The sequence below is a fragment of the Symsagittifera roscoffensis genome, chromosome 7 (assembly GCF_963678635.1).
Source record: "Symsagittifera roscoffensis chromosome 7, txSymRosc1.1, whole genome shotgun sequence".
Classification (NCBI taxonomy): domain Eukaryota; kingdom Metazoa; phylum Xenacoelomorpha; order Acoela; family Convolutidae; genus Symsagittifera; species Symsagittifera roscoffensis.
This window is the reverse complement of record NC_087068.1, coordinates 47,723,442-47,736,539: the sequence shown is the minus strand read 5'-3', so window position 1 is coordinate 47,736,539 and position 13,098 is coordinate 47,723,442. Positions and strand designations below refer to the sequence as shown.

The 13,098-nt window shown below is 34.4% G+C and overlaps 1 protein-coding gene across 1 annotated transcript; it reads left to right on the top strand.

Moving 5' to 3' along the window:
- Positions 1–354: 354 nt before the first annotated feature.
- LOC134852058 (sulfotransferase 1B1-like) lies at positions 355–13,098 on the top strand. Its single transcript, XM_063868338.1, has 5 exons — positions 355–388; positions 613–755; positions 4,411–4,533; positions 5,819–6,033; positions 12,891–13,098. The coding sequence occupies exons 1-5, from the start codon at positions 355–357 to the stop codon at positions 13,096–13,098; spliced, it is 723 nt and encodes a 240-aa protein (XP_063724408.1).

The window sequence follows — 13,098 nt, the reverse complement described above, 5'->3', positions numbered from 1 at the left end:
TTTTTGGGGAAAATGGAAAATAACCCTTTTGGGGCTCTTTTTCCTTTTCCCCCCCACCTGCAAAATTTTTAGAGTCATTTTTCTGTTCAAATTGTCGGATTGTTACAAAATTTGGCTCTTTTTCCTTTTCCCCCCACCTGCAAATTTTTACATGTAAATTTGTTGACCACATTGTCCGATTGTTATGAAAATTTACATACAGACTAATAAGGCCACAAAAAACATATTTGGTCTTCATACTCAACCTCGTAAAACCACTCGTTACACTAATATATTGAAGCTCGTGTGAGGTGGGGGGGGGGGGGTTGGGAAAGGAAAAAGAGCCCAAAATTTGGCACACGAACTGATTAGGACATGACAAACATATTCGGTCTTCATAATCAACCTTGTAAAACCACGCGTTACACCATAAAATCGATGCTTATGTAAGGTGGGGGTGGGGAGGAAAAAGAGCCCCTTTTGGTTACTAAGACCTGAAATATAACATTCAAAGTTAATTTAACGACGCGATGCTTTGGAAAATGCTCTTTCAGCAAAAAAAAAGCAAAGAGAGGTAAACAATTAAAACTCACAAAGCCATAAACTCAATTTCTTAAAAAGCGTCCTTTCAAGATGCCCAACAGCTCAACTGTCGAGATGACGACATCTTCCTGGCCACCTACCCTCGATCGGGCACCACTTGGACTCAGAATATCCTCATTGGAATGGTTTATGGCATTCACACTCTGAAAGAAGAAACGTTCAAACTGTACCAGGTAGCGAAATCATAGTTTGTCTAATGTTATGATGTTGCTTTCATATGAAACCCTTGGCTCTTTACTACCCCTCAATCAAGCATGTCAACTAATTAGTACAATTGCAAATTTTTACCAGACTAATGAATGCTTAATTGATGGCTCTGGTCAGTAGAGTGCGCTGGCTTCGCTTTTCTTTAATCCGGTACGAGAGGAAAACTGTGCGTGAATCAGTATAACCCCTTAACCTACTTTCAAGAACTTTCGGATATTTTCTTTTGAATTTTTTGCATATTTTGTATAGTTTTTTTTTTGAACTAAAATCTGATTTTCAGTTTTGAAAAACTAATTTTATGTTGTCATAATGTAGAGAGTTTTTGCATGATGAAGAAACTAATTACTGCGAACGGCTCTTTTTCCTTTCCACCCCACCTCACATGAGCTTCATTTTTTTAGTGTAACGAGTGGTTTTACGAGGTTGAGTATGAAGACCAAATATGTTTTTCGTGGCCTTATTAGTCTGTATGTGAATTTTTGATATGTACATAACAATCCGACAAAGTGGTCAACAAATTTACGTGTAAAAATTCGCAGGTGGGGAGAAAAGGAAAAAGAGCCCTGCGAACATCTTTGTTCTTGATACCTTACTTCGTAACATCACGCGTTCAGTTATAATAACTATCCTTTTTGAATAGGACGGATAACTGAGGAGCTCATTGGCAGCGTGACAATTCGTAACGGGCGACAATTCGTAATGGGCGACAATTCGTAACGGGCGACAATTCGTAACGGGCGACAATTCGTAAAAAGGCACTTGCAAGTAGAATTCGCTGTATTCCCCGCTTAATCTACCGTTACAAATTGTCGGATATTTTTTTTTGATTTTTTCGAATATTGTGTCGGATAATTTTTTTGACTGAAATAGTGATTTTCGGTTTGCAAAACCGGCTCTTTCCACCCCCCTAACCTCACTCAAACATGAATTTTATGGTCTAACGAGTGGTTTTACAAGGTTAATTATGAAGACCAAATATGTTTGTCATGGCCTAATTAGTCTGCATGTCAATTTTCATGACAATCGGGTTAAAGTGAACAGTAACTTCAAATATAAAAATTTGGGGGCGAAGGAAAAAGAACCGCAAAACCAGTTATGCGTTGTTATACTGTAAAGAATTTTTGCATCATGAAAAAACTAATTATTGCGAACATATTTGCTCTGAATACCTTTCCTCGAAATATCACGCTTTCAGTCATAATAACTATTGGTTTCGATTAGGACGTATAATTAGGGAGCTAAATGTTAGGGCGACAATTCTTGATGGGCGACAACTCGGTATATGCGGGAATTCGTAACAGGCACTTACAAATAGATTACGCTGACTCTGTTTCGCTTAAGCCCGACACGAGAGGAATACTGCGCGTGAATCTTTGTTGTACTCTTAATCTACTGTTAAGAATTGTCTGTTTTTACGAATTGTTGCTTGTTACGAATATTGCCATTTACGGATTGTCGCCTCACGGTTCAAAGTATGTATCTTGGATCATTTCCATTTCCCCGAACCTGTCACTTTCAAACTTGATAAAATTTTTCAAAATGGCTAACAGGTTTTTCACCTTATTTTTTGGCGTTATAGATTCCGTCCTATTCGAAACGGAAAGCGAGCTCGTCAGCTTAATTTTTTTCGGCTTCAAAGGTTTCATTGGCTGTTTCGAAGCTCCTTCCAATCATTTGAATTTCAGTTTTGTCATAAGTTTACATTGTCATAATATTAATTAATTTTGAATGATGAAGAAACTACCTATGACAACCATATTTGTTGGTGATACCAGACTTCGTAACATTACACGCTCAGTCATAAAATAATCAAAAAATTGAGAAAATGGAAATTTTTAAATGTGGGGGAGCGGGAAAGAGTCATTTCATTCTTAACTAAATCGGTTTTGTGGCCTTGTTTTTCGTCTTTTGAAGAACAAGTTTTTTTTATTTCTGTGCGTATGTGCTTGATGGCAGGGGAGCTTAAATATGTTTTATTGCCTAAATTTTTTTATTTTGTTTTCAGCTGATTGGTTTTTGCTCAGTTATTTTCAATTTTGTTAACGGCTGCTAATTTTACCTTTTGCTGTTTTCGCGTGTTTTTTTTGCAACTTGCTTCATTCGTTTTTATAGACTTTTTATATTTTTCGAATTCTTTTGATTTTTGGACTTACAGTCTTTTTCGTTTTGTGTCCGCAATCTGTGTTCAAATTATTATTCTGACTAGATAGGCAATTTGTCTTATATTTGACTTCTAGTCTTTTTTCCACGCCCCAAGCGAAACTTTGGGTTACAATTTTGAAAAATTATTGTTACATGAATATAATGCAACGAAGTTTGGCGTGGTGAACAAACCAGAAAAGTTGAACAGTTTTTTTTGTTCATATCTCGCATCGTTTGTTAACATGTTTAGCTAAAGTTTGAAATGTAGGGAAAAGTGTAATAGGGCCGATTTTTATACTTCACCTTGTAGAATTGCTCCTTAAAAAGCAAAAAATGGTTGCTTTTTTGTGTGCAGGGGTGAATTCAAAACGACTAATTTAGTAAGAGTGTACAATAATAACATCAAACATATCAATCAATACGATCTCCCGGTATCTGGCACAGCTGTTGAGTTGGATCATAAAACACTGGAACAACAAAGACTAATATGGAAAAACTGTTTCAAGGTATCTATTTTTGACGACATCTGAAAGAGAAGCATAAGCTTTGCGACATGAACTGCAATTACTCAATTACTAAAGCAAATAAAACGTTTAAGAAGCATTGTCAAATAAAAAATGTTATTCGACGAAAAAATATTTATTATTTTGGATGTGCTGTTGCCTGCTCTATTAAAGTTGTTTTTGTAAGGAAACATCGTTTCCATAAATAGCGCTATTTATGTGCGACGTATGGTTTTCATGGTAGAAAAAAAATTAAAATCAAATAAAAGTGTATTTTGCACTACAGATACTTTTTCTCAGTCATTTTTGTCAAATAACCTCTATTTTACGGTTTTCTAGAGAAAAAAAAATTATGTTGAAAAATCTCTTCCATACTTAGCACCATATATGTTGCGACGTATGATTTGCATGGTGAAAATTTTTGATATTTTACCAACAGCTTGCATAACGATGAGAAACCGTTTTATTACTATTTTACTCCGTTAAAAAGCTATTTTGAGGGTTTTTGAAACCAACGTATGTGCTACGTATGATTAGTCATTTTCCATGCAAATCATGCATGGATGTGCATGGTTGCGCATTATCTTCTATGGTGGGCAACCCGGGTTTATTAACAAAAGCGTAAATCCAATATAATAGTCGAATCGATGTTGAAACAAAAGGTATAGACTTCTGTTTAACCTTTTTTTAACAACTGCACAAAAGTATACTTATAAAGATGATCTATATCGAAGAATCGAAACTAGGGGGTTATCTGCATTCATTAATGGACATTTATTTATGCGATAGTAAAAAAATTTTGATAACCGAGTTTTTTTTTATGTTTTGGGAGAATTGAGTCTCTTCGTTGTAAAAGTCCGTATACTTTTTGCATGTCCTTAATTTTATATCCCGTACTTGAAAAATTAAATTATTATGATGATGAATGGTATAGTCTTAAGATTACAAAGATTAATACTTTTGTGCATTAACTCAGGTGTTCCCCCACGTAGAGTTCCGGAATTCGAGTGTGGACTATGATGGCATCGCAGTGGCGAATGATTCCTCGATGAAACCGAGGTTGTTAAAGACCCATCTACCCACTAAATTAGCACCAAAGGTTATATTTACGCTTTAATTGCCGACGGTTTTTTACTCTTTCACCACAGTTTTGACATTTCATTGGAATTTTGACTCAGATTATGGCTTAATACGAGACTTTTCCTATCAGAGCTTTAGTTTCGTTTCTTAGTCGGGCGTTTTTCTTGTCAATTATTCCCCTACCCCCTCCCCAGCCATGAAAATGAAAACTATCTGTGTATATCTAAAATCAGTAAGGAGTAGGGGGGAGGGGGGGGCTTTTTACTTAATAACAACACACACGCATTAATTATAACGATATACAGTGCTGATTTAAATTATCCGGACAAAACGAACAAAACTTGAATTTTCAAACGCGTTTTTCTCAAATCGGGTTAGGATTAGACAAAAAATGAAGAGAACAAAAGTTGCTTAGAATTTCACCAGAATTAATATGGTGCCATTTTTTCTCCGAAATTCTCAACAAAAATTTTAACCCAAAAATGGGTCATTTTGGCTTTTTTCAATTAATCAAGAATTACGCTGAAACTACTTTGTTAACTGATATGAAAATTATATCACAGGAAGCCTCTTACGCAGCTGAAAAAAGTTTAAGATGGGTTAAATCTCCAAAAACCAGTATAAATGAAAAAAAGTTTACTTGATAGTCAATAAATGTGATTTTTACTATATAAAACCCAGAATCTCTGTTTAAAAATAAATTTTAAACAATTTGCGCAAATTTTGAAAATTTAACCCTTCTTAAACTTTGTTGAGCTGCGTAAGAGGCTTCCTGTGATATAATTTTTTTATCAATTAACAAAGTAGTTTCAGCGTAATTCTTGATTAATTGAAAAAAGCCAAAATGACCCATTTTTGGGTTAAAATTTTTGTTGAGAATTTCGGAGAAAAAATGGCATCATATTAATTCTGGTGAAATTCTAAGCAACTTTTGTTCTCTTCAGTTTTTGTCTAATCTTAACCCAATTTGAGAAAAACGCATTTGAAAATTCAAGTTTTGTTCGTTTCGTCCGGATAATTTAAATCAGCACTGTATAAATTTGGCATAAAATGGGTGGTCTTTGAATTTGAATGGTCAGGTACTTTTTCAGTTTCATTTGAATTGGACGACGTGAGCTAACTTTTTATACGTGAGGAACGTTAAATTATAATTTCATTATCTTTGGTATTTCATCAAGGATTTAATTTGTTTAGGGTTTAGTTCGTTTCTTTTTTTTCCACAGAAACACATCAAAACTATTTTAATGTGTGTTTCAATACTATTATGATGGAAAATCCGGTTGATAAAAAACCTCGCATTTCAGGAAATATTTGCCAAGAAGTTGAAAACAATTTTGGTTGTGCGCAATCCCAAAGCAGCTGCTCTCAGTTACTTCCAGTTTGCTGGTTCGAACGATGCTCTGGAACAGATTGGTGCTGGAGCAACTGAGTTGACCGGTTTTTTGGAAAAATATCTCGAGGGATCCATTCCACATGGCAGTTGGTGGGAGTGGAATAAATGCTGGATCGCAAACTCCAAGTAACACTTTCAGTTCTTTTTGCATATTCTGCCACCCAGATTTTGGCTTTAAATTTTGAAGACAAATAAAACAAGACTGATTGTATCAGGGCAAAGCCCTGAATCTTCCAACTGCCTTTTAAGGTTTATGGAGCAGTAATAACGTATCAGAATTAAATGAAATAAGATAAAACGAAATTTTTCTTCTTCTAAAATCTGAAATTTTTTATGAAAATTATCCCCCACACGCCATAAAAAGTACAAAAGGTTAGATTACGTTCCTTGTAACAAATTAATTATGGCAAATAAGCTTCGTTCAACCAATTTGGAACGATTTCTAAGACGGATTAAATCTCCGCTTACGCATTATTAGCGCGAAATATATCGCGCCTTAATTGTCCCAAATTAGCCAAAATGGCCAAAGTGGCAACCTTTAAACCCTCATAACTTTATCACAGGTGAATGATCACAGGTGAAATATGTTTTCAAATATAAGCTCAGGACAACAATACCTTTCGAATGATATAAAAAAATTCCGTCAAAAATGGCTAGTTAAAAAGTCGAATTTTGTCTGAAGAAAAAAAAACCCACCCCGAGCTCAAATATTCCGTTACTTTCGTATCGAAAGTCGGAACAATAATCATGCCTAACAAACTATTTGCTTTAAACGTCAAGACCAGGTTCATAGTTTTTGAAATTAGCCACTTTACCTAAATGTAAAAAAATCAATAATATGATGAGTTCCAGAGACAAGTTTACGGAGCTAAAGTTGGCTCTATTTTGACAAATTACTGAGTATGGATTTCTTGTCCATGGAGAACTTCAGTGAGTTTCTGGCCATCGTTTTTATGGTTTTCAGCGTAGAGCGCGCTTTGGTTGGTTTTGCAGATTCCGCGTTTTGCCAAAAGATTTTTGTTTAAACTATGAAAAAAAAAATCTGCCACATTCGGTGTTTTTTTTAACCAGGCAAATTTTCAATGCATTTTGACAAGCTAAAAAGTTTTGCAAAACTAACATTTAAATGTTTGGGGGAGGGTTGTAGAAAAAAGCTATCGAATGTTTTTTATGAAGGGTTTGGTTTATATTGTTCAGATTTCGAATGAAAGGTAAAAAACTTAGTGTTGGCGGGGTTTTGACAAAAAAATAATTAATTCAGGCTTAAGAATGCTGCCTTTTCATTGTTCCAATTTTTGAATTAAAAATGGTCTAATTGTGCGCGGTGGTTTTTTTAGATTAAATTCAACCTTTACTGTGGTATTTTAACGGATGATTTTGTTTACCTGAAAAAGTCATATTCTGTGCTGGAAATGAAAAATATTTTCCCTGCATCCATTTTAATGAGTTTGAAATTTGAAAAGTGCCAATTCGGACAATGTATCATAAGCGATGTGCCCGAATTTTCTGACTTTCTATAAACACATCACTTTATAAATAACACTGCGCGTGAGGGAGCGATTTTGATCTTTTTTTCATTCCCTCAATCCCCCACCTCATATCAGCATCAAATTTTTGGTGTAACTGGGGTTTTACAAGAGTAAGTAAGAAGTATTTTTGTCATTACCTAACGAGTATACATGCCAATTTTTGTGGCAATCAGATTATGTGAACAAAAAATAGTTGTGAAAATTTGCAGGTGGGTGTGGGGGAGAAAAAAAAGCCATAGAAATATGTATTTTATAAACGAAAAGTTTGCTGTATATTTATCTTGTGAAAAGGCAACGGAAAATTCAGGCCATAACCTCGCTGCATTCGAGCAGCCTAGTTTTGAAGGGCAAATAATCTGGCACAGAATTCATTCGAATTGGCACAAGTGCGGTCTGTTATTATTAAGTTTCATGGTTAATAATCAATTATTTCGGAATTTCATTGTCTGTCTCTATAAAAAAACAAAAGTAATCGATTATAGTTGATTGAAAATGGATTATAATGATGCTATTTTTAAGCAATGTACTCAACTATAAGCGTTTATTTTCGGCATATTTTCAAAAATTTATATCAGTAGAAAAATAATCAAATTTAATCGATAATAATGGATTATATTTCAGTAACTAAAATCTTTCGGTGTTCTGTTTTCCTTTTTTATAATACTATTAAATTTAAGTTAGTTAATTTTTTCTCTGGCTCAATTTCAACTTTTCCTAAATTTCAACCACGTTTATGAAAATTTATAAAAGTTCACGTACTATTGCTTTAATCTCCCACGCTTACTTGCACTACATAGTTACCTGTCCTGGTGGGGGTGTTTAGTTTTTAGTGGGGGTAATTTCTTGAAAAAAACTGGTCAAAAGTACAGTTTTTGGGAATTTTTTGGAAAATTACTACATATTGGCCTCTTCAAAATTACTAGAAATTGGCCGCCCCTGGATGAACGCGTTCGTTCGAGTTTTGCAGAAAGTTGCAAAAAGTACAGTCAAATCTTACAAAATTTAATCAATTTTCACGGATTTTATGTACAAAAAATAATCCATTATATTGAAAACAAAAAGGATTATAATAGATTATTATGGATTGTAATGAGTTTCTGTTTTTCGAAAACAATCAACTAAAACGGACTCAAATTCCAGTTCCTTGTCTAAAATTGCCATGATAATCGATTATATAGACAACATTTTAGTTAACAATATCCATGAAACTTATAACAAGACTGCTCGTATACAGGGCTAAGCCCTGAATGTTCCGAGTGCCCTTAATACATATCGAATTGTTTTTGGGAAAATATTAAAAGGCCAACTGTGCTTTTTGGGAAATGTAAGCGGATTCCGCCACAAAGACGCTCCCTTTGTTCTTCTTTTGCTCTTTCTTTTTCTTCGATCGTTCCGACAAAATTTCAACGTGTTTAAATATTTGTTTCTAGAATCCAGGAACATACAGATAGAAAATTGTGCGCCTATCCAGTGCTCAGTTTGGCCTCGAAAAGAAGGAAATATTTTAAAAAAACTATAAATTTTGGACAAAACTTAAGATCCGTTTTGAAAATTTGAGTTGTACGAAGTTAATCCGAACGATTGGCTAGCCTCAATTCAATTCGGAACAGTGTTTTTGTGCGGGATACTTTGCCACGCATAAATAATTTATTTTACATTTTTATCATTATGAATAAAAACTTCAAAGCGCGCATAAATTAGTCCAAAGCTATGACTTAAACAGTGCTAGTAAAAAACACCGGATTAATGCGTTTCAGGTTGAATTGAGGCAAATTATTTGCTCGATTTATTAAAACACTAGAACTTTTGTTAAATTTTTGTCCGATTATTTTGTCATTTTTTCATCCGAAAAACTTTTAAATTGGCCTTAAAATGCAGTCTGAACACTGAAGCTTTGCTCTGATACACAAGCAATTTTTCACGGGCGAGCTTATTGCTCGGTGAGCTTATTGGTTCACAGGCGAGCTTATTGGTTCCAATACAGAGTAATTTGACGGGGGTTTTCTGATGATAGAGTTACAGCATGAAAGAATACTTAAGCCAATCAGAATTTTTAGACGCTCCATTTGGCTACTCAAACTTTGCACCTAACCTAAGTCTTCATCAACAGACAATGAATTATAGTGGCACAGCAAGGTTTTTCTGTAGAATTTGTGCGCATGAACAACAATTTTTTCGTTTTAACTTTTATTTTTATTTAGACTTCGGTTTTTAAAGTTTCAAGAATCTACCCACTTTCTTTTTGGTCAAAAAAATTTCAATGGCTCGGATTTATTCGCTTGTTTTGCTTGAAAAGTTTGCGAAATCTGTGAGATTTTTGAATACTCGATTCTGATAGGCGGAAAAAAGGTGAAAATATAGTTCCAACAACCGGTCCCTCCATCATGAGGGACGCCGCCAGTTTGACGCATACTGATCATTTTGTTCTTTAAACTGCTTTGGAGGAGAGGGTTTGTCAAAACTTTAAATAGAGTCAAGTGTTTTATATTAAAATTGTCTTTTTTCACGCTTTCAAACTACAATATTTTTTACTGAAAACAACACGATAAAGATAAAGAACTTCAGAGTATTCTTGATTCATCCTAAAACGAGCAGTTTTTTTTGTTTGTGCACTGACTTTTTCATAATTCAATTGAACATGATAATCCAACATGTTATCATTTTCACAATTTTTTGTTCCTCAAAATAAAAAAAAAAGATTAAAATAAAGACAAGAAGGACAAAATCTAACGAGAGAATCCTGAGCTCATTACAGCGGCCAAAACTCGATCTCGCAAAGTTACCCATTTGAAAAAAATTCGAACACAATGAAAACAAGACTGCATGTGTATCAAGACAAAGCACTGAATGTTCCGAGTGCCCTTAATACATATCGAATAGTTTTTGGGAAAATATTAAAAGGACAACTGTGCTTTTTGGGAAATGTAAGCGGATTCCGCCACAAAGACGCTCCATTTGTTCTTCTTTTGCTCTTTCTTTTTCTTCGATCGTTCCGACAAAATTTCAACGTGTTTAAATATTTGTTTCTAGAATCCAGGAACATACAGATAGAAAATTGTGCGCCTATCCAGTGCTCAGTTTGGCCTCGAAAAGAAGGAAAATTTTTTAAAAAACTATGAATTTTGGACAAAACTAAAGGTCCGTTTTGAAAATTTGAGTTGTACGAAGTTAATCCGAACGATTGGCTAGCCTCAATTCAATTCGGAACAGTGTTTTTGTGCGGGATACTTTGCCACGCATAAATAATTTGTTTTACGTTTTTATCATTATGAATAAAAACTTCAAAGCGCGCATAAATTAGTCCAAAGCTATGACTTAAACAGTGCTAGTAAAAAACACCGGATTAATGCGTTTCAGATTGAATTGAGGCAAATTATTTGCTCGATTTATTAAAACACTAGAACTTTTTTTAAATTTTTGTCCGATTATTTTGTCATTTTTTCATCCGAAAAACTTTTAAATTGGCCTTAAAATGCAGTCTGAACACTGAAGCTTCGCTCTGATACACAAGCAATTTTTCACGGGCGAGCTTATTGCTCGGTGAGCTTATTGGTTCACAGGCGAGCTTATTGGTTCCAATACAGAGTAATTTGACGGGGGTAATCTGATGATAGAGTTACCGCATGAAAGAATACTTAAGCCAATCAGAATTTTTAGACGCTCCATTTGGCTACTCAAACTTTGCACCTAACCTAAGTCTTCATCAACAGACAATGAATTATAGTGGCACAGCAAGGTTTTTCTGTAGAATTTGTGCGTATGAACAACAATTTTTTCGTTTTAACTTTTATTTTTATTTAGACTTCGGTTTTTGAAGTTTCAAGAATCTACTCACTTTGTTTTTGGTCAAAAAAATTTCAATGGCTCGGATTTATTCGCTTGTTTTGCTTGAAAAGTTTGCGAAATCTGTGAGATTTTTGAATACTCGATTCTGATAGGCGGAAAAAAGGTGAAAATATAGTTCCAACAACCGGTCCCTCCATCATGAGGGACGCCGCCAGTTTGACGCATACTGATCATTTTGTTCTTTAAACTGCTTTGGAGGAGAGGGTTTGTCAAAACTTTAAATAGAGTCAAGTGTTTTATATTAAAATTGTCTTTTTTCACGCTTTCAAACCACAATATTTTTTACTGAAAACAACACGATAAAGATAAAGAACTTCAGAGTATTCTTGATTCATCCTAAAACGAGCAGTTTTTTTTGTTTGTGCACTGACTTTTTCATAATTCAATTGAACATGATAATCCAACATGTTATCATTTTCACAATTTTTTGTTCCTCAAAATAAAAAAAAAGATTAAATTAAAGACAAGAAGGACAAAATCTAACGAGAGAATCCTGAGCTCATTACAGCGGCCAAAACTCGATCTCGCAAAGTTACCCATTTGAAAAAAATTCGAACACAATGAAAACAAGACTGCATGTGTATCAAGACAAAGCCCTGAATGTTCCGTTCCGACTGCACTTAAGCCAATTGGAAGTTTTTTGTTGTTTGAATAATTGACCAGATAATTGAGAAAAAATTCGGATTTTTTTTTCATTTTTTCCTGATTTTTATTCCTCCCACACGCTATGTAAAAAACCAAGGATGCGTTTAACGCCTCTTAATGTGATAATATGATTAAATTGCTGGCCTCAATTTAGTTTGGAATGCATTATTTTGCTTCTCACGAGTGTTATAAGTCTTACGCTTGCTAATGTGTTACTATATCGCATTTTAATTATCCCAAATTGGGCAAATAAGCAAATTCAATCGCCCGTAACTTTATAGAAGAGATCACAGTTGAAATATCTTTTCCAATTTGAGCTTATGATAAAAATTTCTCTCAGATGATATGAAAAATTTCTGCCAAAATTTTCTTCAAAAGTCGGATCAATTATGCTTCTGCAATTCGCAGAGGATCTATAAGAAACTATCATGAAAGTTTATCAGGCTTGTCTAAGCATTGCCAATTTGCTTTATTTCCCCATATTCTAGAGTCAGTTATTTTGCTGATCGAAGCTTTTTTTGCGACTCAAGACCTTTTTTGCGCCAACTTTCACGTGGTACCACTATTACAGCCGAAATTGGTCAAGCTATTGTAGACCTGAAGCTAGAGGTCAAATGAGAGCTCCTCCTCACTTGCTATCCTTGACATGACTTGACGCTTCAGAAGAGAACCCTTTATGACTCTGCCAAGTTCCTAATGTATCGTTAAAAATACTAAACACCAAATCTCCTAATTTTTGTCGCCCAATATTTTTGTTAAAAACATAGCTAAACAGAGAGTTTAATTTCAAAAATAGCAATACATCGTTATCTAAAGCTTGGAAATTACTTTTTCTTGAATTTAGGGGTTACAAAACAATCAAAGTATCGCGTATATAAAATTAATTTCAAAATGAGCCGTTTTGGCTTTTAACTAGACATTGTCTTCCCATTTTCTCCTTCCAGTGTTTTTTCTTTTATTTAGAGAACATCCAGATTCACACTTGATAATCCACTACGAAGATGTCATAGATCGCTTCGAAGAGACTGTTCGCAGAATCGAAAAATTTCTCGACCTGCAGGCCATGTCAGATGATGACGTCACTAACTTAAAATCATTGACTTCTCTCAATTCGGTGAAAGACCGCATGGAAAATAATCGACCGATTGTGAAGGAAAGACCGTTTAATTAA

What these genes read in the sequence shown, in the direction of transcription:
- LOC134852058 (XM_063868338.1), top strand. Translation starts at nt 355, where the DNA reads ATGACAAACATATTCGGTCTTCATAATCAACCTT. An exon ending in CCACTAAATTAGCACCAAAG is followed by an intron (nt 4,534 to 5,818) that starts GTTATATTTACG and finishes CTCGCATTTCAG; the next exon opens with GAAATATTTGCCAAGAAGTT. An exon ending in TGCTGGATCGCAAACTCCAA is followed by an intron (nt 6,034 to 12,890) that starts GTAACACTTTCA and finishes TCTTTTATTTAG; the next exon opens with AGAACATCCAGATTCACACT.